Here is a 26,693-nt window from a genome sequence, read left to right as displayed (position 1 = left end):
TTAACTAAACAATGGCTTTGAGATAAACGTAATCGGTGTATGTATATTTTCATTTATAACTCACTCAAGATAAATGTAACACGAAGAAATTTAATTAAATTTTTAAAAAATCAAAAAAACTTATAAAAATAAAAAATTAAACGTATTTCTTGTTTAAAAAATAAATTATTTATTTATTTTTTTTCATTTTTAATATTAATATTAAGCAAATTAATAAGCCAAATGCTAATGACAATGTTATTTATGATTTTTACGTTTTATTTACAGGCAAATAATTTAGTTTAACATAACTTTTTAAATATTTATTTGTACTTAATTAAAAGAACTCACGAGTTTGATGATTTAATTATACGTTGAATATATGGATGCTAATTTGTTGTTGTCCACGAGATTACAACATTAGTGACCGTCAAGTACAAGTTGATTTAACATTGAGCTAATTATGATGATATGCTACAGAAAGTAGCCTCATCACATTACATCGTAATAAAAGAGATGAAAGTGAGATGAAAGAATTATATATCATTGTTTTTAATGGAGTTTACAATTGTGTAGGCAGAAAAATCATTGGTAATTACTTTAAATATGTAATTTTATTAATATAATATTTTGGAAAAATTAAATACATTATTAAATAAAACAAAAATTACATTTTTTATATAATTTTCATGAAGAATTAGTATATAATATTATACTTGAAATAATATATATTATCAATTATTTATCTGAGGTACGTGCATCTCGAGGGTGCATAATACATTTAATAAAGAAAAACTTCTTCGATTACACTTTCTAAAATCGTTTTTCCATCGTTTTCACTGAAAGTTGAGTTAATATTTAAGATAAAAGTTTAATATAATTGTACTAATGTCATCTTAAATGTATAATTGTGTTTTTGTTAGTTAAAAATTTCTAGAACCAAATGTTATTATATTGATGAATGAATAAAGATTCATTTTGTTTTCTAATTGCTTAATCCGTATCTGTGATTAGTCTAAAATATATGTATGGGAAATGGGACATATTTAACCTCTAAAATAAAACACGAATTTTCACGCGGAGATGCATGAGCACGTTTTTCAAATTTAAAAGTGTGAGCAGTGAAAAACATTAAGAAATATTGTTTTAAATTTTGAATTTAAAACATATTTATTATCCATTCTGAATTTATTAATCAAATATTAGTAATAAATGTCAAAATTTTTTGATATAAACTGAAAATTACATAACTTAATATTACGTTGAGAATTTTCTTTTTAGAATATATTTATCAAATTGAGATTAATAAGATAAAAATCGTGAAGATCTTTAAAATATTCAAATAAAATATTCATATTTTAAAGATAATATTTAACTTAGTTACATTCTAAATTGTATAATTTGCTTTGAACTACATGAAATTTCTGGGTATTTGTATCTTACATTCGCACCTCATTTTTATGAGTAGTTATAAAAAGATAAGAGAAATGATACCCTGGACAGTAAAACTTCAATTTTTACTGCCTGCTAGTAGCTTCATTGCTGTATAACGACAGTGCTTCCAACTTGGTATCTCTTTATTGTTGTGATACTATCTTCACATGCAGTTATCCGTACAGGAAAGTATGTCGACTAAGTGCAATTATTTCCAACTGCATTGAAGAAACATCCTATTACGTGGAAATCGACCAATGAAATAAACTTTAACAATATTTTTTGGAAATTTATTCTGTTTTTGCTTACATAAAATTATTAAAACAAATAATGAATGCTTGAATAATTTGAAAAGATAATTAATAATATTCCTGTAATTTGTAACTTTTTAAAATTGTTTTTCTTTTCCAAATAGGTAGGGCCAGCTCCTAATAATCAACCTATACGTGCCGCTGCTAAGATACACGTTCTTGGTGAGTATTGAAAACAAGTAATGTACTTTATTTGATAGCTTATTTTGGAATTTCCAGTTGGTCGCTAGAGCGACAAGACATCACTTTACGCAAGAAAACCTTTGCAAAATTAGTGGCAGACGTAATGAGTTGGGCGTGGTTGTAGTGTTACGTAGAATATCCTAATCGGAAACTATGCGCCATAACAGATTATGTCCACACAATTACATTAGACAGATGTTGCTTTACTTGCTTACTGATGCTCTAAATATCAGGAAGCAAAGTTGAAAGAGAAAATCACTTGGCAGAAAGTCATTATTAGTTGAGAAAAGATGGTCAGAAAGATTATGGTTTAACTTACTAAATAAAATATTGAACATGAAGAGCCTAGTCTATTAAAGGGTAATTTAGCATGTAATGAAGGTGCGTATATTGTAGTTCTTCGTTGTACTTCAGCAAAGAAATGTTCAATTACTTAATATTAATAGTTTTATAAATTAAATGAGTCATAATATCGATCAGGCTTTAAAATTTTACAAGAGAAATTCATAAATTTTAAATATTTTTATAATAATAATAATAATAAACAACATAGGTTTTTCTTTTGTAATAATTTAAATTTTCCAAAAATAATACAAATTTATATATATGTACTGTACTTAATAAATATTCGTGGATAAGTTTAGATAATAAAATACGCTTTACAAACTTAATATCGATTTATATTCAGATATTCAAAAGAAACATTTAAAAATGTTACTTTTACGATATGTAGTTTGCGATAAAAATCTTGCTTCATTTTATGATCACATTTAAAATAACTTCATAAAATGTGAATAGACATATTTTCCTATCTATATTCGTTCTACGACTAAAGTGTTTACTGACTTCTTGCAGTACCACCTAAAAGGGTAGATATTGAAGGAAGAACAAATGGTAGCACAGTGGATACAAGAGAAGCGGAAAGAGTTACTCTCACTTGCACAGCTCGCGGAAGCAAACCATCAACTACTTTAAAATGGTTCAAAAATAGCAAAGAAATAAAATCAGGTAAAGTTTAAAAGTTTTTTTTTACCCTTATATACTTTATGGCGTCAAATCAAATATATTACTGTAAACTTCCGAAGCATGATATAAGTATATACTACCAGTTTAGATATCGAATAAAATACGTATAACGATTATTTTATTTGATACATCAAAATATGTGCAATATATACATTTTTTTTTTTCATTTTTTTGTTGGAAAAAGAGCTGGGAAAGATTGGAATACATTTATTACAGAAGCAGATGTATCAACATCTATCTACAATACGTATCTCCAGTGTATCGTGTCAGTCAATTCCGGTGTTATGCACGATGTGTCACAATGGAGAATGCTGAAATCTCTCTTTACGCTTCAGCGAGTACAAAATATTTTCTAGTTACATGTCACGATTATATATATTCTAATGTTATCGCCATTCTCATTTTTTTTAAATATTCAAAACTTTATTTTTTTATATATATATACGTAAGTTACAAAATATGATTAGCTTACTATCAAATATATTATCTTTCTGCAACTATGAACTTTGATAAGTGTGAAAGCGAATATTTTTTTTATCTATTTTACATTGTACTGATTCAAAGAAAGTTGTAATTCGTTTTTTTCAAAATAACGCTTGTATTAAATATAATTTTTTTTTAAAAAATGAAATAGTCTCAATTACCATTTTACGTTGGATTTAAGATAGAAAATTTCATATATTTTCAAAATTTAAAAGGATTTACAAGAGTTTATAAAGAATTTCGAATATAACGCGCATTCAAAGTCTTGTATTCATGTTTTTTTTTTAAATTCGGAGTATTTTTAAAGTTTATGTATTAAAATTTTAATTTTTTTATAAACGATTTTAATCAAAAAAAGTATTTATAATTTATAAATTAAACAAACGCGTTTTTAAATTATATAAAAGCTTCTTTATGCATTTTTTTAAACTAAAATGTTGTTTTTATATGGATAAAAAGTTTAACAAAATAATATCTTAAATTAACGAGCGCTTAAAGCATTATACATTATCATTATTAAATGTAAAAAAATTTGATTGAGTGTCTTTATAAAGAGATAAATATATCTGTATATAATAATAAAAATAAAAGTAGTAATTTATAGTAGATAAATAAATAAATAAAATAAGCATTAATTACTAATAATTTATTTATTTAAAAGTTGATATTATTTTTTTATTATTATAACGATAATCAACTTATTATATTACTAGGTCATATTTACTCTAAATTATAGATTATAAACTTAAAAAAACGTAGAAAAAACTGTTAAAATATATATATAAAAACTTATCAAAGTGTGAAAGGTTATATTTACAAGTACAAACACGATGAAAATTTACGATAATGTCAATCAAAAACACGAATTTATACGAAGAGCTTAATGTAAAAATTTAATGTAAATTCCACGAACCATTATCGAAATTTTCAATAGTTTCTTTTATTACAAGAGCTAATCAATTTAAATTTTATTGCATAGCAATAATCTAGAGCAATAACAATGATGCTATATTGAACTTAATTCCTAAAGATCTTCGTCTTAAGGACGAATCTTTAATATAAATTTTAGCAACGAGAATAAAATTATTGAAATGATCTTTAAATAAAGAGAATAAGAATTTATTTCTATTATTCAAATAATAATTTGTAACAATAAAAATGTATTTTCATAAGTCATTTAATTTCGCAAATTCACAAGTAAATACCTTTATCGTGATAGTTTATCTATTTTTAGTAAATTACAACTCTAACGACTTATATAATCACTTAAGATTTGTTAGGTGATTTACTTCATAATGGATGCTACCAAAGTAGACAAATATCTGTAATTTCAAAAGTTTCGAGCCGTTGTCTTTTGCTCTTTATGGACCCAAAGGTATAATAACTACAAACACTTTCTACTTAATACACTTAAAATGTATTTTATTGCGACTTTAAACTGGGAGATTTAGAAAATTGTAAATCTTAATGATTCACAATAAGAATTACAATTATTTGTACATTTTATTTGTTCTATTTTATGTTTAGATTACGAGTTTATTTAAAAGTTTATATTTTAAAGTGAATTTGTTAAAAGCCTCATTCAAACACGAATCGAAATTTTCTGAATTGTTTTATAGACACACCCCAGACGACGGTCGAAACCATCAATGATAATCTTCATAACAGCATGAGTACCATCACTATTTATCCTAAGATGGACGATAATGGAGCAATATACACCTGCGAGGCCGTCCACGTGGCTCTACAAAGACCTTTAAAAGCGATGGTTACCATTAGTGTTCTATGTAAGTCCTCATTCGAGTTCCTTTTTTTTTCACTTATCCTATGCAAATATAATTAAGTAATATATAAAATGATTTATAAATATATTAAAAATGATTGTAGCCTTTTTGGTTATGCACGCGATCTTTGGCAGATGGCGGTAAAAATTTAATGCCTTTTCTATGGGAAAAACCTTTTTCAAAATTTCTCGAAAATGGAAGTAGATAGAACCAAACGGTTTTTTGTATTAGAATCATATTTAATTCTTGTATTAACTTACGGTTCAGAATTTTGAAAATCGAATTCGTTAATTTTTTTATGAATTCTTAAAGTCGAAGAAAATTTGTAGAAAATTAACTAAGTCGATTTTCAAAATTTTAAACCGTATGTTAATAGAAGAATTAAATCGGATTATAACGCAAAAAGCTGTTTGGCTCTATCTACTTTCATTTTCTAAAATTTTTGGAAAATGTTTTTTTCCATAGAAAAAGCATTAAATTTTTACAGCCATCTGCTAGACATCGCATGCATAAGCAAAGAGGTTATAATCAACCTTAATTTGTCAAATTTAATATAAATTTATATTTAAAAAATGAAATTATTCAAATTAATTTAGCATTTTCACAAGTCATAAATATGCTAGACACGTTTAAAAGATTACCAACTTATATCTAAATTAATTTATATTTGTTATTATATTAATCTGAAATTTTTATATTCTTTTTACATTCACAAAATTTAATTGTAACATAAGAAAGGATATATCAATTCTAACTTCAAAGAAACATTTATAGAATGATAAATAATTTTCTATTGTAGGATTTAATGTCTTAGTAGATCGTGATCTACTGGTTGAATAACTGGCACGTTTCTTAAATTTATATTTATGACGCTTTTCAGAGATGCTGAAGAAATAAATTAAATATTTTAATACTTAATTTACTTTAAGCTTTTGATTTAATAATTCAAATTAACAAATAAAAAAGTTAAAGGAACATTATATAAATTACATATAAATTATTAACTATATTTAAAGAAGCTTTCTTATCAACTTTTGTATCAATTATGTAATCATTAAATAATAGTTATTACTCTGAAAGTCGTTGTTACTGAATTATTTACTAGTGTTTACTATTTAAAAAAAATCATTTAAACTATAAAATAATTTATTTTGATATTAATAATTAATATTTCTTATATTTTTAATAAATTTATTATTACTATTTTATTAAATTTGAAAGAAATTTTCTATGAAAATAACAGTCATTTAAAATAGAAAGCATTCTCATATATTGATGTCTTTGTTCTTCATCCATAATTGAATATTTAGAAAGAAAAACTAAAATATATATGGGAAATGAAAGAGGAAAAAAATTGCATTTTTTGATATGTTGCATATAGTGATTCAGAAGGCCATGAAATTGCTTGTCACTCAATTGATGTTCTCTGTATTTCATATTGAAATGCTACAGCATCCATACAGGAATTTAATAATATTGCACGTGGGACAAGAAAGGAGGGAGAAATATATTTTTTTTTATGAAATACGAATTTAAAATACGTTTTCTTTAGTGTGATATAATAGGCAAAAAGAGCTTTAAAAGTACATTAATACATATAATTAAATGATTCTNATATTACATTGTATAGAAGTTTAATATATTCTCTTATTGTAGATATTATTAAATAAATAAATAATTTAAATGAACGTTATTTACAGATCAAGCTAGTGTCATAAAAGTGACAAAGACTGCCATCGCCGATGCTGGTGACAATGCTTACTTTGAATGTGTGGCAACAGCGAATCCTTTAAGTAACGATGTCATAAAGTGGAGAAGAAAAGGCTTTGATATGAGCAGAACACAGGAGGTAGCTGAAAGAGGTAGATCATATTTGACAGTTTTGAATGTCAGTAAAGAAGATATTGGAACATTTGAATGTGTGGCTTACAATGGTGTAGGAGATGAATCAATTGGACGAGCGCAGCTGATTGTCAAGTGTGAGTTGTGAGTGAGATTTATCCTCACAGTAAACAAGATTTAGATATGTTATACATTGATAAAAATGTTCTTAAAACATATGTTAAGATTCTTTTCTTTTATAAATATTATTTTATTTAGTTAAGCCGAAGATTCATCTTCCAAAAAATCTTTTGAATGTTGCCGGAGATATTGGAGAAACGGCTAGATTGGTGTGTTTAGCTGACGGTGCTCCCGACATTAGTTTTGTATGGTCCTATAATGGAGGTATAATTGGAGATAATTTTAGCAGTGATAAATATGCTTCTCAATCAACGCAATTAACTGAAATCAAATGGGAGAGCGTGCTATTTGTAAGAAACTTGAAAATAAATGATTTTGGACAATACGCGTGCGTTGCTCGAAATGAATTAGGACACGACCATATGAAATTAAAATTACGCAAGAGAGGTTAGTTTTTAATATATAAAAATTATAAATGCTGATAGAATAAATTTTAAAATTTTTATTATATTAAATAACTCATAAAGGAAGAGGGATTGAATTGTTTTTCCAAAGATGGCGCCACTTATAAATCATTCCTTATTTGTAGTTGATATACCCTACGGCATGTTGAATGATGATATAGTAAGAAATTTTCGGAATTGAATGATTTATAGTAAAGTCAAAATTTTTCATAGAAACTCGTCCATACATACGAATATTTAAAAAAGAATATCTCATTACTTTGCTTAAATTGAAAAAAGAAAAACTTGTCATATTTATTGTTCAACTGGAGTAAATCGAATTTATGTATTATGCAGTATTACTAACAGAAGTTGCTTTCGAAATGTTGTAATTCTATCCGATATTCTTGACTTTTTTTTTTTATATTTTATTTATATTGCAACTCTCTGTAGATATGTAAAAATCTCAAATGTACTTTAAAAATATTCATGAAATAAATTTATTACCATTAATATTACCATCATTTCGGTTATTTCAATACTCTTATTCTTACATTTTTTATAAGAAATGTTGTATTTTTTTTTTACGTTTTATAAAAGTTTAATCTGTATAAAAAAACATCAAGATAGATATTCTATACTTTCAATTTATCTTTGAAATTTTTGAAAGTAAGTAGAGTTTTTAGTTACACAAATTAAACTAATGATTTAGATGCGGTTCCTCTTTTCTTCTTTTTTGTAAACTGAAAGTTATAAAGAAAGTTTTCTGTTCTTATTGAAGAACATTTGATCCGATGAAGTGTTTTCTTGTATTTTTTTTTATCATCCAATATTTCTCATTTGGACTGCAATAAACATTTAGATCTATATTAAGTCAAGCTACTTGTTTTTAAAAGAAGACAAAATATAGATCTGATAGAAGAAATATAAAAATTGTATATAAGAGCATCTCAGATAATCCTTCGAAGTTCTTAGATGCTCTTTGGATCTAATCTAGTCTTTTATGAATTATTGATACTTAATTGCAATTGTTTTTTTTAATAAATAAATAACGTATTTAATTTAATAAAATTAAGATATTTTGTGATTTTATTATATTTAGTTACTTATAAATTTAAGTACGTTACATTTTTTAACACCGAACGTACGATTAAAATTTTGATCTAAAGACTATAAATATACAATCAAACCGCGATATATCTCCATTGTCGAGTGTCAATGAATACTTAACAATCTTTCCCATAAATATTAAACACAGAACCTTTTTTGATATCTATGAATTACTAAATATACGATTTTCCATTACAAACGACATTGTTATCGTCAAATCGCGATTTTCAAACTCGAACCTGTATAAAACCTCATTACAATACATAATTTTTATTATGTATTGAGAGCCAATTTCAGAAGCGAACAAATTATGGAATTTACAGTAGCGCTTTATACAGAGGGTTATAGGGCACACGCGAATTTGAGTTAGGGCCTCAGGTACATTTTTCTTTCGGGGAATTTTCTGGGGAATATTCTCTTACAAAAGAATGGTTTGGGGCTCTCATCGGTGAGGGCCCAAGCAATTTCCCCTTTTGCCCATAGAATAACGCGCCATTGGGAATTTAAAGGATAATAAAGAAAAAAATTAAATTTAAAGAATATTAGGGGAGATCGGGGCAAGATCGGCATGTTAAGCTTTACTTAAATTTTATGTAATAAATACTGCTGTAAACTGAAAAAAAAGCTTTGCATATTGTCTATTGGAATGTTACCTTACTATAGAACTGGTTAAAATCAGTTTGGAAATAAAAATAATTAAAATAATTACAACTTTACAAGAAGAGAGAAATTGACGAAGTTGCCCCGGGTATAGGGGCAAGATCGGCAACTTCTCTCTTTTTGTAAAGTTGTAATTATTTTAATTATTTTTATTAAAGTTGCCCCTGGTATAGGGGCAACAGTAATGGGGCAAGATAGGCACGTATATAAAATTATGTTATTAACAATGTATAAGTTGGAATTCACTATTAAAACAAAGAAATACAAATCCAACACCCATTTAATATTATTACAACGAAATGCAAGTTCAAAGACATATATACATGAATAACAAATGCAAACATGTTTTCATTTATCATCTGTTTGATTTTTATCCTTTGCTTCTAATGTGGCTTTATGTTGCCGATCTTACCCCGCTAGTCATGATTTCGAAACATTAAGTACAACCCTGAGAACAGAATGCCAAGCCACGATCTGGCCACGTGAATAAGTTGAAGTTACATCCTTCTAACAGGAAAAGTAACTTTCGTTATCATGGAATTATAACAAAACCTGCCAATTCAATATAAATGGAAAAAAAATATTATATGGAATTGAACGAAAATGAAAATTTGCTTGATAATTCAACTACGCTTGTTGGAGAACAATAAAAACACTACACTCAACAAGCCACCAATAAAACTCAACTGCCTAACCTATAACCAAAGTCTCCTTTTAATTTGTTTTTTAAAAAAAGCGCTTGACAAACTTGACACGCATGCCGAAGTTGCCCCGATCTCCCCTATATGATTTTCGTACATGAAGACACAATATTTATTTATCCAATAAAACACGGGCACTACTTCCTTCTGGAATCTTTACTTAAGTTACATGCATAGGCTTTTTCTAAACGTATAAAAAGAAATTGATAATAACTAGGATTTGACTTTTATGAATATTACATATTTTTTCATTTAAATTTTTATGTAATAAGTCGATTTTGAAATAAAGAGTATCGTCGTTACAAAGAGAGATCATTTTAATACCCTTAATAAAAACCCATACGAAATATGAATAGTTAAAAATAAACAACAAGCTGTAACTAGAAAAAAATAATAAAAAAAATAACTCTAAATATAAATTCAGATGTCAAATTTCTGTTTATAAAAAATGTAACGTCAAAGTATTAAGAAAAGTCTTAAAATATTAAAAGACGAGCATTAAGAGAGATTTAAAATACTTGAAACAAATTTTTAATAACCAAAACTTTTTTCAAAATTCAATTTTTTTGTAATCAATAATATAACAAAGCACTATAAATTTTATATTTAGATTATTACAAAAAATCTAAAGCAAACTGTCTTAATCTGCTATTTTTTTTTTCTGTGTATCGAAAAATTTTGAAATTAACAATACGAGTAAAGAGCAATCAAATTTGAACATATATGTTAAAATATACGTACTTATAACTATTTTTTTCTTAAATAAATTCTTCTAATTATTTAATATATTATATATTTATGCAGTTCTTGGCATTTCACTTACAGTTCCTCCTGGCCCTCCGGAAATAGAAGGCTATCAAGATGGTGACATTGTGCAAGTTGGTGATAAGTTAACTTTGGCTTGTATTTCTCGAGGAGGAAATCCGCCAGCACGACTTGTATGGTACAGAAATGATGTCCAGGTTGATGTGACATACACGACAAGTGGAAGAGAAGCAACTAACACTCATACTTTCACCGTAACCACTGCTGATAACAATGTAGTGTATCGATGCGAGGCGTCAAATTCGGTGACTCATCATCCTTTGATAGCTTCTGTGAAGCTTACTGTATTTTGTAAGTAAAAATATTAAGAGTTTTCGAGATAAATAGTCAAATTTATTATTGTAATCTGCAATTTTTGATCACGTATTACTTATATTTTTAAAAATATGTTAACTTTTACTTTTACGAGAAATCGTAAAAGCAATTAAAATTAGAATATGGAAATAATAATAATAACAATTTTCGGATAAATTTATTTTTAAATTTGAATTGCAGATTTAATGGGAAATTATAAAATTTTAAACTTTCTGAATAAAATTCGTATTAATGATAACCAAATCGCAATCTACAGTTTCTCCCTCTAGAGTAACGATTAACGGTCCAAAAGAAGGTAAAGTTGGAGATTCTGTAAGTTTGACGTGCACTACTGGATCAAGCAATCCACCAGTGGACATTTCATGGATTGTTGATGGAAGACCATTAATGTCTGCTCATTCGGTAACAACTGATGAAAATGGAGGATGGACTACAACATCAGTTATAAACGTCACTCTTACCAGGCAGGTAAATTCAAAGCAATGCGTACTTGCTGCAATAATAAACAAAATAATTAATATTTTTTAGCAAGATCTCAATATTAATTTATTTATCGATTGCATGAAGGATCCCGATACAAAAACCTTTTCTTGCTACGCAGTAAGTGAAGCTTTGGGTGACACAGTAGTTCAAACAGCATCATTAACGATTGTTTGTGAGTATTATTATTACTATTTTACATTGAAATTTATTAATAATATAGGCCTATATCAGAAACCGGAATTATATTGGATTCGGCTATTAAAATTTATCTTGATTATTTGTTTTTAGATCCGCCTAATCCACCGACAATTATCAAAGACGATGAAAATAAACCTTTAAAATCAGGAGATTTATATCGACTTAATTGCTTAGTATTAGGAGGTAATCCATTCGCAACTGTACGATGGTTCAAAGGTGATAAAGAGGTAAGACTCATCATTAAGGATTTCATAATACACGCCTATTACGTTTCAAAAACTAAGTTTAAAATTATATGGGATTAATATAGATTAGGGCAATATCTACAAACACCGGAAGTGGGATCAGTAGCGAATTGGTGATTAGAGCCGAATCTAGCGACAATGGCGCCATCTATCGGTGCGAAGCGTCAAATCCAGCAACAATTCGTCCATTATCTGCATCTATTACAACAGAAGTCTTATGTAAAATATCACTTTATTATTTAAATTTTATAGTATAATTCAAAGTCATTGGACTTCCTCCCTGATCCTCTTAACTTCTTATTCAGGTGCCAGTAAAGTTGAGCAAGACTCATTGCAGCTTTTTTTAAATCTCAAAATAGCCATTTTTAAAAACAATTTCACTAAAACTTTAATTTATATGACAATATAAATTTTAGAGAACAAAATGAAAATTAGCAAACAGATACAGTAATACCCTGAACTTACACGATAGGTGGGACTGAGTGATAACCGCGTAAGTCGAATTTGCGTAAGTCGGGGTATAATTTCGCAATTTGTGTAAAATCCAAGTCGGATGTATGTAAGCTAATAAATGTTCTCGTTAATCTTATCTCATCTTTTGATTCGTTGACGGTTACAAGAAATCACCACAGAGTCTCTCAAGGCTCCGTATATATAACAAACACAGAAATAAATAATACAAAATAAATTGTNAGTATTAAATTTATAATAATTTATTCAAATAAGAGAATGAAAGAAGAGGTAAAAAGTATTTTAATGGTAATCGATGACACTGTATTCCTCATTTAATTAGAAGTAGCATCATTAAGATTGCATAGTTTCAACAGTAAATTAATTAGTTTTCTTCAAGTTTTCTGCTTAAAGCCAGTAAATTTATTTCAATTAAATATTTTTTCCTTTTCCTATTTAACACTAGATAGAATTTTAGTGAGATTTAAACATTAGAGGTCGCTAAGATACATTTTGATAAATGCGCTTAAATAATTTAAAACTTTATTTATTAAACTAATTATTTTATATTTAATTATAATTTTAAAAATAATCTTAGGTGACAATGATCTGCGAGTCTGGATCAAGTAATCCGGAAGCAATAATACAGTGGTGGAAAGATGGCGATCCCATAGTTGGGCAGCACGATGGAGCAGTAGATTCAATTTATGGTGGAAAATCTACAAGAAGCAGAATAAAATTTAACGTTACTTCAGTTGATGATGGTTCTGTTGTTACTTGTCAGGCTACAAATTCTGCTGTTCAGAAAAGTGTTCATGACACCAACATTCTTAGAGTGATGTGTAAATATAAATTTATATATTTATTTTTGTTCTTTATATTGTAATCTTTTAATTTTGTTTTGTTATTTATTTATTTATTTATTTATCCATTTTATATCAATTTTTAAATCATGTAATCCAAATGTAGTGTATGCTGCCATCTAGTAGGAGACAAATTTAAAAATCAATTAAATTTAAGTAAACACTAAAAACATTTGTGTATATATCATAAGAACAAAATTTTAACTAATATTTATTATTTAATATTCGTTTCTTCTTTACTTTTCCTATTTATTTACCGAAAAACTATAAATAAACATTACGATAACAATTTATTTATTTTAAATATTCTAAATTTATTATTCAATATAATTGAATCGATTAAAATATAATTTGTTGTTTATTTAAATAAAGTAAAAATATTTTTATATGTTTTTTGTAGATAAACCGGAATTTTTAAATCCTCCATTAGAGAAATATGATGTAGTTGAAGGTGAATCTACTGTAATCAACATAACAGCAAGAGGAAATCCTCCAATTATCACTTATTCCTGGACCAAAGATGGTGTACCTTTGTTGGATGTTAGCGAAAATTACGCAAGTGGTCTCAGCGGATATACAGGGCATAGAATTGTGTTTAGGGGTGCATTATTAGAAATTGAACACGCTACAAGGGAAGATGCTGGCGAATATGATTGCGAAGCTTCTAACTCTGAAGGAATTGGGAAAACTTCTATTATGTTAAACGTTCTATGTAAGTTCAATTTTAAGCAGAATTTAGAAGAAAATCTTAGTGGAAGCGATTTTTAATTCATATACTAAAATAAGGTTTTAATGATTTAATAGTAAATTAAAAACTCCACAAACTTACAACATACTACAAAGTATACAGTAAACATATCTTAATCATTGTATGTTCTTTGGAACCAAGAATAAAATTGCTATCAAGTACTAATATTTTAATCATTTCCAATTTTTAATATTTTTTTATTTAAACAAATGCTTATGCTTATTTTATTAATAATCATTCTCAGAGGGGAAATCACACCTTATTGTCTCTCTCTAGAATTTAGAGTCTACATCTTTTCTTCTAAAATAAATACAGAATATATAAAAACAATTATTTAATATTTTTAAAAATTAGAATTAAATGTATTTTTAAACTTTATAAAGTATTTTAGACAAATTATTTTGTTAAAATATGGCGCCAGCCTATTGCTCTTGGGATATGGGATCGAATTGGAGATTTAATCTTCAGGAAAGTTTTCATTGGCGTCAGTCCCGAATATGTCGAACTCTGTCCTTACCACTTGTCCCTACTGTAGGCCTGGACAAACCCAAAATGGGGATGGAAAAGGCTCCTCTAAATGCCTAAAGGGCGGAAAGAGTTTTAAAAAATATATAATTTTTTACTTTATAGTCTACTTGTTTTGTAATTATACAATGTCTTATAATAATAATAATAATAATAATAATAATTCAAAATTATTTTAAATATTTAAATAATGTGAAAACTGTTTATTCTACATGGATATATTTCAAATTAATTTTAATAAGAAAATACCAAATTTAAATTCTAATATACAGCAATATATTTTATATTTGAAATTCTAGTTTTAATAACATTTACAATATCGACATTATTATTTTAATTTATATACAGTATAATAATCAAGAATTTAATAAATATACTATTAAATAAGTAACGTTTTGTAAATTTAATATTACATTGTATAGAAGTTTAATATATTCTCTTATTGTAGATATTATTAAATAAATAAATAATTTAAATGAACGTTATTTACAGATCAAGCTAGTGTCATAAAAGTGACAAAGACTGCCATCGCCGATGCTGGTGACAATGCTTACTTTGAATGTGTGGCAACAGCGAATCCTTTAAGTAACGATGTCATAAAGTGGAGAAGAAAAGGCTTTGATATGAGCAGAACACAGGAGGTAGCTGAAAGAGGTAGATCATATTTGACAGTTTTGAATGTCAGTAAAGAAGATATTGGAACATTTGAATGTGTGGCTTACAATGGTGTAGGAGATGAATCAATTGGACGAGCGCAGCTGATTGTCAAGTGTGAGTTGTGAGTGAGATTTATCCTCACAGTAAACAAGATTTAGATATGTTATACATTGATAAAAATGTTCTTAAAACATATGTTAAGATTCTTTTCTTTTATAAATATTATTTTATTTAGTTAAGCCGAAGATTCATCTTCCAAAAAATCTTTTGAATGTTGCCGGAGATATTGGAGAAACGGCTAGATTGGTGTGTTTAGCTGACGGTGCTCCCGACATTAGTTTTGTATGGTCCTATAATGGAGGTATAATTGGAGATAATTTTAGCAGTGATAAATATGCTTCTCAATCAACGCAATTAACTGAAATCAAATGGGAGAGCGTGCTATTTGTAAGAAACTTGAAAATAAATGATTTTGGACAATACGCGTGCGTTGCTCGAAATGAATTAGGACACGACCATATGAAATTAAAATTACGCAAGAGAGGTTAGTTTTTAATATATAAAAATTATAAATAAATTTAATTTTTTGTTTTATATTTACAATGTTTTCTTGAAAGTGCAGGTAGACCCGATCCTCCCGAATCGTTACGTGTTGTAAATATTACACACGATAGCGTCATTCTTAGTTGGATTCCTGGTTTCAGTAGTGGTTTGCCACAACATTTTCGAATAAAATATAAGAAAAGTGGTTCTAAAGAATTTATTGTTACGAACGTTGTTCCTTCTAATTCGACGGTTTACGGAATTAAAAACTTAGAACCCGGTACAGAATATGTGTTTGCAGTGGTAGCTCGAAATGCCTTAGGTGAAAGTGAAATTCAAGAGAAAGAAACAATTACTTTTACTTTAAGTAAGTTGCTAGTGTATAATAAATCGTAATTTTTATTCAAGGTGTATGCATTATTTAATAATTATGATTTTATTATTATAGCGGAAGGACATAATTTCAGAGATTCAGCTAGTGCATCTCTAGATGCTTTCAGTGGAGAAGAAGGCGAAGTGCCTCGTTTATTACTCGTTATAGTGTCTCTAGTTGGATCAGTTCTACTCGTTCTAAACGTGATTCTCGTTATTTGTTTTATTCAGAGAAGGAAAAGAAGACAACAGAGAGCTAGTAAATATGAATATTTGTCTTGTTTTACTATTTTTACTACAGATTTTCAGGTACACTCATTTCTATCATGACTTTTTACTCTTTGATTGGTTAGTATATTAGTGATGTACATTACTTTAGCTGTCTGGATTGATGTTTCGAAGATTACGATCGATGAGAGGTTTACTTCTGTCAGCATTCTGCACTTAGATCGGGTCATAGACCTTGTGACATTAGATCGATAGTTTTACTAATCTTTACTGCCATCTAGTAACTTGAATATATATTAAAACTTAATTTTATAAAGGGAAAATTTATTTTAAAATTATTTTTCATATATATTCTTAATTCTCATAATTAGAAATAGGAAATTCTTAATAGAAAGAATTGTGTATTAAAAATAATCTTATGTATGTTATAAAGTTCCAGAGAGTATAGGACATATCAATATATTCATAATAAAATTTATTACACCATTCATTGTATTATATTCCTAATTTACTTCTTTCGTATAGAAAAATTTATTATTATAGAACAAAATAATTAATTTATAGTTAAATTTTTAATCAGTTCGATTCTTTTTAAATATAAATAAATGCATGCAAAACAAATATACACAATAGGCCAAAAATCAGTTAACCCAAATGTATTTTTTAACATTATATTTAGAAACTATTGCAACATAAAATCGGTTTAGACCAGATGATATTCAAGCCTCATTCATCGTATTGGATCCTGTTAACCGACTTTTGGCTCACCCTATATATAATAAATCAATCAAATTTGTAATGTTCATAATGTAATTGCTAAAATAAGTAAAATATGTTTTAGGTGCAGCGAATGAAAGTGAAAAAAGTGAAACAACGCTGACTCCATCCGATTCACTTATGTACACACCTAGCAAGTATCAGCAAACAATCAACGGGGAAGCGTTATGCCCACTGGATGAGATGGAAGATAACTGTCCAGAAGAACTAATGATGAAAGAAATCGTGGTAATAAAAGGATTAAATATTACTCCAAGGTCTTATAGTAACGTAACATAATTTGTTCTGTCACTTAAGCCGAAGCACACTAAAATATAAATAAATGACTGTTGCGGATAAAATTTACTTGGAACAAATATATTTTGGATATTACATGTAAGATCCATTTGAGGATGAGTTATCGTTGAATTTTTTGTAGTGCGCATTAAAATATATCATTCTGATAATTTGGGAGGGCTTTCTGACTTTGTAGTGAAGATAAAGCAGGTGTTATCTTCCTCTTATTGTGTAAGAAATGGTTTATCTTTATTGAACTAAATTCAAAATCAATTATCAGTAGAGAAGACAATTCAAAATAAATGATGCAATTATCGGTTTTTTTCTTAATTGATATTTTAAAATAAATATTATCAGATCTATTCAACAGGAGTTTTCTCACGTATTGAAAATAATTCACAAAACTGTTTATCAATTAGTAATATTTATTCTAAGCATTTAAAATGTATTAATTCATTACAAGCAAAAAGTATAGGATTTTTTAAATATTTATTAATTAAAATTCATATTAATTTTTATTAATTACAGGAAGATAGCGATGGAACGGTCAATTCTAATCATAAATTAATAACGGTTAATGAATTGGATTGGAACGAAAAACACGGTAAGTTTGTACAAATTGTTCTTTGATAAGTATAAATGTATTTAATTATTTATATTAAACAGCAAATTTTGTTAATATTTGGGTGATTAATACTGATCATCTTTAAATGAAGTTTTAGAAAGTTTCTTTATGTAAATCGTGTGATTTAAATGAACAGACTTTATATTTTCTTTTATATGAACACTATAATATCGCACTGTACAGTGCAAGTTACATCAATCATTTATACTCAAGCATAATTACTACTATGAACACTTAAGAATACTATGACAAAATACAATTGTAGGCCTTATACTTGTTAATAATTTATAATAAACTATAAACGTATTATATATTTACATAAATTTTTACATTATTTTAAATAATTATAATCTTTTTAATTATTGCTTTAATATTTTAAAATTAACAAACAATAAAAATTTATATATAATTGAAAATAATAACCTACTTATTCCATAAAGTATATAACAGAATATTATTTAGGACAAAAAATGGTATTGAAATATATGCGAATATCTTATAAAAAAGAACAATTATTTATTATTCTAAATCTAAAAAAGGCTTCAATATTAATTTTTAAAACTGTTTAAACAGACAATGAAAAGAAATATTGTAGAGAAGAGGAAAATTGTCCAGATATTTTAAGAAATAGGATTGAAGATTCTAAAGTAAGTAAAATAATTGAATTATAACAGTAAATATATATAATAAAGCTTTTTAATAAAGATTTTTAGCTTTATTATAAAGCTTACAATCATAAACAGAAGTGAAAGTTTTATATAACATAGAGTTGCTTTTAGAAATAAATTAATAATGTGTGTAAATATATGATTTTAATCTAAAGTTTCTTTCAATATGGTTATACTACAACCCTTTTATTACTAAATTTAATAACAATTTACAAATAAAGCAAATAAAAATGATTTGCTTTATTTTATTTCTTCTTTGATAATAGAAAAAATAAAGTTCTGCTGTAATTCAAATTTTCTTGTTTGTTAATAATATTCTCTCTTCAATGCTTAAAGTCTATCCCATCCATATTCATGATAATATAATAATTTAAAGTCAAATTTAAATTCTTAGAAATTATTATATGCAGTCATTGGCCGGATGTATTATGAAACTAATGAAGCTTAAGATTTCAGAGTCCCTAATTTTGGAGGGCTCTGATCGAACTTTTTTAATGAATGAATTTTTCAGACAAATGCATGAAGCTTAAGTGCTTGTTATTAAAATAAAGCTATTTTAGTGATAAAATCATAAGCTAATGTGTTGAAGTGGGCTATTTAATAATGACTTTAGAATACGCTCTAATACCATATCATATCGTCTCCAAATGTCCTTGTAATTGGTCAGATTTCAAAATTTTCTTCTGTTCTATAACACGTAACTATACCCACAACTATATGGGCTCGCTGCGCTTACCATAAGTATTCATAACCTACATTTTGGCGGCTGGCTCTTCGATTACTTCGTTGATGCACGACTTAGTATTTCTATATTTTGTCCTTAGGCTAGAACCGACCATAAAAAGATATCCGAATTCTCAATTCAGACTGTACTCATTTCGCTTGTGCCTTTTAACACCATTATTAATAAGATTTTCACCCCTTTATCCTAACAATCCCATCTGATGACCTTCTACTTCTACAGTAGAGATGTAGAAGTAAAAAAGGTATTGGTTCATTCTCTATAGTAGCGAATGAACCAATACTATTTTTGCGCATTGATGTTGGTAGGTGTAATTTACGTTTTTTTATTCCTCAGAATTTTCTTCTTTTTTGTTTTTGGACTATATCTCTGCTGTTAGGAGACCCCTTCGCAACTAGCGAAAGTGCCCATAACAGTTTAAGGTTACAAAATATGTATGTCCACTAATTAGTTGTTAAAATTATTAGTTATAATAGGAAACAAGGGGAAGATCCTTGTCTTCATTGAAAACATTTATTTCAATTTAAAAAAAAAGTAAGTTATAAGCTGGAAAGTTTATAAAATATAGAAAATAACTTTGATTAAGAGAAGAAAGTCATGCAGCTGTATAAAATAATAATGGATCCGAAATCATAAAGAGTTATCCGCACAACATCTGGTATAAGCCTTCCTTTGTTTTAAAAATTTTTAAATATATTTTTATGCTAAATGCTTTTGTGTTTTATTAAGTTTCTTTACTTAGTTGTGAAATTTAATATTTAATTAACGCATATGCAATAATAATCTAGAATAAAAAGATGAAATAAAGATAAATGAATTTATTAATGTTTGAGTTTATAGACGTGTATTTCAAAGATACAGTTGTGTTAATTTCTTTTATATATATTTTAAACATTTATTATTTTAATCAAAGGATTACATACAATTATATTTATCTACGAATACAATTCAAGTATTGACAGGAAAATAGGCATATATTTATTATAGATTGAGTCTAAGTTACTAAGCTGATAATCATTAGAAACTACACTTTAGTTTTATTTAAACTTTGTCGTGAAACTTTGTCCTAACGTAAAAGTTAATAAATTTAAATTTTCTTGATTAATTAATGCAGAAATACTTCGTAAATTTAGAAAACTAAATAACGTATTTCTCAATTCCTGATGTAAATAGACACATTATTTTTGTATGACAAGGACTAATCAGGCGAGAATTTCATCCAATATATTTTATTGTCATTCTTCACGTGTATGCATTTCGGGCTTTAGCTCCTCTTCCGTAAATGCTACAATGATATAATACATCAAACTAACCACTACATAAAATAAAACAAACATACAAACTTCTACATACATTTACATAACATATTTAATAACATTTTTTATATAAGTCTATAAAAGTTTTTTGTAGTTGAGTAAGTAAAGATAAGTAAACATTGATCTTGTTTAAAGAATTCTTTAAACATCTTAAAATATGCCAGATCATTCTTTACCATAAACTGACAACAACAAAGTGCTTCTTTTCCTACATTTTACTATTGTAATTAGCCAATTAAAACTATTACGTCACCCCAATTTGTATTAACTAAAACACTATTACTTAAATTTATATTATTCTTATATTTTCTAATTTCAAAAACTTTANCTTTTCTCTCTTCTTCAGGATTTTTCAGAAGTAACTAATAGCATTGTAATTATAGAGATCCCTAAGCCCATTAACCTCAACTTGGTTTGGATGCCATTCTAAGACCGTTGTTCTGACATCCTTCCACTTCTTCAAAAGATCTTTAATAGCAGATATCGGCAGTAATCGTCTTTTTCAGAAGAAAACATATCTCGCCGAGTTTCTTGGTGTTCTTCATTCAAGACTTCTTGGCGTTCTTCTGTCGTCAGATCAGTTTCAGGTTCCACTGAGCTTAAATGTTCTTTATTTCTCGGATGTGATTTATGTTACTCCTTAAGCTGCTTGAGTCTTTTTGATTATACAGTATCTTTCTTAGATAAGATTTAACTACGGCCTATTGTAGACCTGTTCAAGCCATACTGCCCAGAAACATTAGGCATTTTTTGCCCACTCTCTACCTTTGATACTATATTCTCACCTTTCGAAAATAAAAACCGACCCAAAACTTAACGAGTGCCCGCCCGACAGTCTCGCAAATACTATATAAAAGAATTGATTTTGTGAGAAAAATAAAAGGCTGGAATCACAAGGGAGAGCTTCAAAGTTCGGGTGAATACTATCCGATTAATATATACCGGGTTGAGCGTCAACGTCGACGTCTCCCGCGCTCCGAAAAGTTTCGAATTGTTGCCTGAAGAGAAGGGGAGATCAATCGGTATTTATTATTTTACGTCGCTTTTTTTTGTTTGTTCTGTGAAGTGTTCGTTGTCCGAACATAAAAATCTTTCGCAAAAGTGTTCGTTACCCGATTTGTTCGTTAACCGAATACCTACTGTATTCGGTTAACGAACAAATTATTACTTAATTTTATATTATTCTTATATTTTCTAATTTCAAAAACTTTAATTTGTTCAATATGGCTTTGCTTTTACAGTAACACATTTTCGGTTATCATCTTACACATGGACTACTCTGTTTTTCCTCTTATTTCATAAAATACGGCTGGGTTTCGGGATTGCAAGATTGGGCTACGAATAGCACATTAGGGCTCTAGGCTACTACATTTGGGCGATTTACTACTTTTGAGCCACTATTAAAAATAATTTGGGCTACATTTAGAAAAGTTCTCCTTTACTTTTTATAAAACCTATTTGGCAACCTGTTATTTGCTTGCGGTTTATTTATATTAATATTATTTATTATAAACTAACGAAAATAGCGTTTTGTATAGGTAGCCGTATTCCATTTGCTTAATAAATTACATCAGTTACATACATAGCATTTGGAATACTGTACAAAAACATGTAAATCTCGGATAATTCGAAATTCAATAATTCAAAGTCGCGATTTTCCTTGAATTTCGAACTAACGAGGATTTTCTATAATATTACGTTCTTTTTTTTTAAATCTTATATTCTATTCGAAAATTATAATCAATTTACTAAACTATTTTAATTATTATCTATATAGTACTTAAGAATTCAAGTTTTAATATTTGATTGTACTTCATTAGATTTCTAATGAATATATATGTATAATATTACATTAATCAAAACAAAACAAAAAAGCTTTAAGTAGTTCTAATTACTAATATTGTAAAATAAAATCATTAATTTTTATGAAGATAATTAAATGAATTTGTTGAAAATATTTACCTTAATTGAGGTAACACATACTGAGGTCAGATCTCTCATAAAATAAATACAGTAGGTGATCAGTTAACGAACATAATCCGTTCCAAGACTTTGTTCGCTATCCGATTATCGATTTACCATAGGTATGTATGAGAATTTGATTAATCCGTTCTGAAAACTCCAAAAAATAAAAAATATATACAGTAGAGCCTCGATTATCCGACCCCCGATTAACCGACACCTCGGTTAAGCGACCGTCCTAATCGGCAAATTTCAAATGTCCGCTAGTGATGTGACGCTACAATATTTGGCTATGTCTTGGCTACTTTAATATTATTTTTACCTGTTTTAGCTGGCAACACTCATCCGACCATGAAAGGGAGCCAGTATTTAAACGAGGCTTAATTTTCTAATTTTTAACGATACAATAGCGACGATTATTATTTTAAAAAATTTTTGTTAGGCTTAACATCGATGAAAATTCAACGCAAAATAGGTTAATAGCGATATACTAATATACTAATTACATGGGATATAATAATATACTACACTAATAATGGATTTTTTCATACTTTTCGGTTATCCGACTTTTCAATTATCCGACCAACCCCAGTTCCCAATTGAGTCGGATAATCGAGGCTCTACTGTACTTTCTTACTACGTTTATTTATATGTAATAATAAAAATACATACATACACAGTCTTGCATTTTTATTAGTCGTGTTGTTTTTCCGTTTGTGAGGGTTAAAAATCTGTCTAATGTCGAATGCTTTTCTCTCTTCAGGATTTTTCAGAAGTAACTAATAGCATTGTAATTATAGAGATCCCTAAGCCCATTAACCTCAACTTGGTTTGGATGCCATTCTAAGACCGTTGTTCTGACATCCTTCCACTTCTTCAAAAGATCTTTAATAGCAGATATCGGCAGTAATCGTCTTTTTCAGAAGAAAACATATCTCGCCGAGTTTCTTGGTGTTCTTCATTCAAGACTTCTTGGCGTTCTTCTGTCGTCAGATCAGTTTCAGGTTCCACTGAGCTTAAATGTTCTTTATTTCTCGGATGTGATTTTTGTTACTCCTTAAGCTGCTTGAGTCTTTTTGATTATACAGTATCTTTCTTAGATAAGATTTAACTACGGCCTATTGTAGACCTGTTCAAGCCATACTGCCCAGAAACATTAGGCATTTTTTGCCCACTCTCTACCTTTGATACTATATTCTCACCTTTCGAAAATAAAAACCGACCCAAAACTTAACGAGTGCCCGCCCGACAGTCTCGCAAATACTATATAAAAGAATTGATTTTGTGAGAAAAATAAAAGGCTGGAATCACAAGGGAGAGCTTCAAAGTTCGGGTGAATACTATCCGATTAATATATACCGGGTTGAGCGTCAACGTCGACGTCTCCCGCGCTCCGAAAAGTTTCGAATTGTTGCCTGAAGAGAAGGGGAGATCAATCGGTATTTATTATTTTACGTCGCTTTTTTTTGTTTGTTCTGTGAAGTGTTCGTTGTCCGAACATAAAAATCTTTCGCAAAAGTGTTCGTTACCCGATTTGTTCGTTAACCGAATACCCACTGTATTCGGTTAACGAACAAATTTATTCAAGACAGATTTATTTCAGTAAAGATCTCTTATTAATGATGTTTTACTTAAAATATTTAAACAATACAGATAAACATTTTACTTATTTGTTTTAATAATTAACAGATTTATTTATATAATTTATTAATTTATTTTTAAAATTACAGTTTTTAATAAAGGAGGTTTGAAAAAATTCTTTCGATAACTTTTTAAGAATTGTTTTTAGATTCTTGTTCAGTATTATTTCTTACATTACTAAAATAACAAATAAAAACAAATAAAAACTCTACTCTGATTTCTTTTTTCATTAATTTTTAATGAAACGTTAACTCATAATTTACAGGGAAATTATATAGTTGATATAATAATTAAGTAAGAAAAAGTAGTTGATTACGTTATGTATTAGATTTTTAGCAATAATTTCTTTAATAATAAAAATGAAAACATTTTAATATTTTTCTTTATAAATATTTACTTTTATTAGGAATACTGCAATAACCAAATGGCTCAAGTATCTCCTGAAATGCGTTATGTGAAATGTCCAATTCCATTACCAGGAACAATTGCCAAATCTCGTGGACGTGTTTCCATACAAGATTCAATAAACTCAAAAACTGCTAATTCTGGAAAACAAGTCAGTTGTGTAATGGGAAAAGTTGGAAGTCACATGGTTTGAAATGAAAATGCTCATCAATTATAAACCGTCAAAGATTTCAACAGTGTAGTGCTGGTTTCTACAACTGTTGATTAAAAAAAATATTCTGCAGATGATTATAATAATCTATATACAAGAAACTTGCAATAAACGTCCAAGAACTGCATGATGTTTGATATTAGGCTAAAACTTTTCGAATGAAGTTTGAAGAATGTACTGGTTACAAAAACTTCCAATTTCTTTTATATATTTCCGTTTTTATATTGTTTTTAAATTAAGGCTGGAATTGTGCAATAAGACTTTTGTAACGAAACGAATTAAGTGTGGTGAAGAAAATTTTAACTTGAATGATATTTAATAGTAATTTGGAAAACAAATTTGTTTTTGTTTAATTTATTTTTCACGCAAATTTAAATAAAAACAACAACCAAAAATATAAATTATTTATATTATAAGCATTAAGTATGANGTTTTTATATTGTTTTTAAATTAAGGCTGGAATTGTGCAATAAGACTTTTGTAACGAAACGAATTAAGTGTGGTGAAGAAAATTTTAACTTGAATGATATTTAATAGTAATTTGGAAAACAAAAAAAAAAAAGGACCGGCGAAACTTTTTTATACTCGATATTTTTTAATGTCAGAAGAAAACTTTTAGTGAAACCATTTGTTCAGGTTATTATTCTTATATTTCAATTCCAAGTCAAGGAAGTATTTGGTGCCTGACAGCTCTTGCAGATGTTACTTATTACTAAGACATTCAAGTTAAACTAAAACTTCCCTTTGGTATATTCCTATAATTGAATTTCATGTAAAAATCATATTGTTCATCTGATTATATAATTTATCTCGCATCTTTTGTTTTTTCGCCTATTTTGGAGATCATTATCTAGTTTTGAGTATATTGTAACCCTTAATATGTAGAAGAACCGTGCCTTATTTTTATGTGAGAAAATACCTCAAAACTATGTTCTGATCATTATGTTCCCAATATTATAGTAATTGGCCATTGTGTCTACAATGTGTTGTGTTATAAAAAAATCATAAAAAATGTTAAGTGAGTACTTTGCATTTATTACAAATGTTTGAGTAAACAATTTGTCTTTAATTTTTGCTTTGTTATTTCAATTTCATTAACAGATCATACAAATAGATGAAAAATTGGCATCATTTATTATAAAATAATTAAAATATAAATTATTTATATTATAAGCATTAAGTATGAGTTGATTACAAAGTCTCGATCCATTTTCAGAAAATGGTAAGAAAATTATTTGTTTGCAAGTTGTATAAAGCATCTTGATCCAAGAAAACAAAAGTGTTGTTGTTTGCAAATATTCGAGTGGATTAATATACACAGAAACAGCATAAAACCTTCCTGTTCTATAGCCATTATGAGATTATTAAACATTTCTTGGCAGGTGGCATAGTCCTATTTCTCTTCCTCCAGCTTATGTAATACTTGGATACGCTATGCACGTTATATGAGTTTGTAATGAAGGATCTCCCACACTATTGGTTTTGGCAGAGTGAGCACTAGACAAAGTCTTGTGATTGATGACGTAAATTCTGTGTTATTGC

At 27.8% G+C, this 26,693-nt stretch overlaps 1 protein-coding gene across 1 annotated transcript in view; it reads left to right on the top strand.

Annotated features, from left to right (window-relative positions):
• The window catches only part of LOC111619060 (nephrin-like), a gene marked incomplete at its 5' end in the record, with an annotated part of 37,503 nt that extends 12,014 nt beyond the window's left edge, over positions 1-25,489 (top strand). Inside the window, 18 exons of the mRNA XM_023360710.1 lie at positions 1,829-1,886; positions 2,763-2,915; positions 5,036-5,203; positions 10,902-11,192; positions 11,473-11,684; positions 11,784-11,871; positions 11,988-12,124; positions 12,208-12,354; positions 13,191-13,434; positions 13,856-14,167; positions 15,221-15,499; positions 15,621-15,929; positions 16,008-16,295; positions 16,377-16,559; positions 17,370-17,533; positions 18,110-18,185; positions 18,780-18,853; positions 24,942-25,489. Coding sequence (XP_023216478.1) covers positions 1,829-1,886; positions 2,763-2,915; positions 5,036-5,203; positions 10,902-11,192; positions 11,473-11,684; positions 11,784-11,871; positions 11,988-12,124; positions 12,208-12,354; positions 13,191-13,434; positions 13,856-14,167; positions 15,221-15,499; positions 15,621-15,929; positions 16,008-16,295; positions 16,377-16,559; positions 17,370-17,533; positions 18,110-18,185; positions 18,780-18,853; positions 24,942-25,133 — 3,375 coding nt within the window. The remainder of the gene's footprint in view (positions 1-1,828; positions 1,887-2,762; positions 2,916-5,035; positions 5,204-10,901; positions 11,193-11,472; positions 11,685-11,783; positions 11,872-11,987; positions 12,125-12,207; positions 12,355-13,190; positions 13,435-13,855; positions 14,168-15,220; positions 15,500-15,620; positions 15,930-16,007; positions 16,296-16,376; positions 16,560-17,369; positions 17,534-18,109; positions 18,186-18,779; positions 18,854-24,941) is intronic.
• Between the last annotated feature and the right edge of the window lie 1,204 nt (positions 25,490-26,693).

This window comes from Centruroides sculpturatus, unplaced genomic scaffold (genome assembly GCF_000671375.1).
Source record: "Centruroides sculpturatus isolate CEXI.00-Female unplaced genomic scaffold, Cexi_2.0 scaffold38, whole genome shotgun sequence".
In the NCBI taxonomy this organism is placed as follows: Eukaryota; Metazoa; Arthropoda; class Arachnida; order Scorpiones; family Buthidae; genus Centruroides; species Centruroides sculpturatus.
This window is presented reverse-complemented; position numbering and strand designations above follow the sequence as displayed.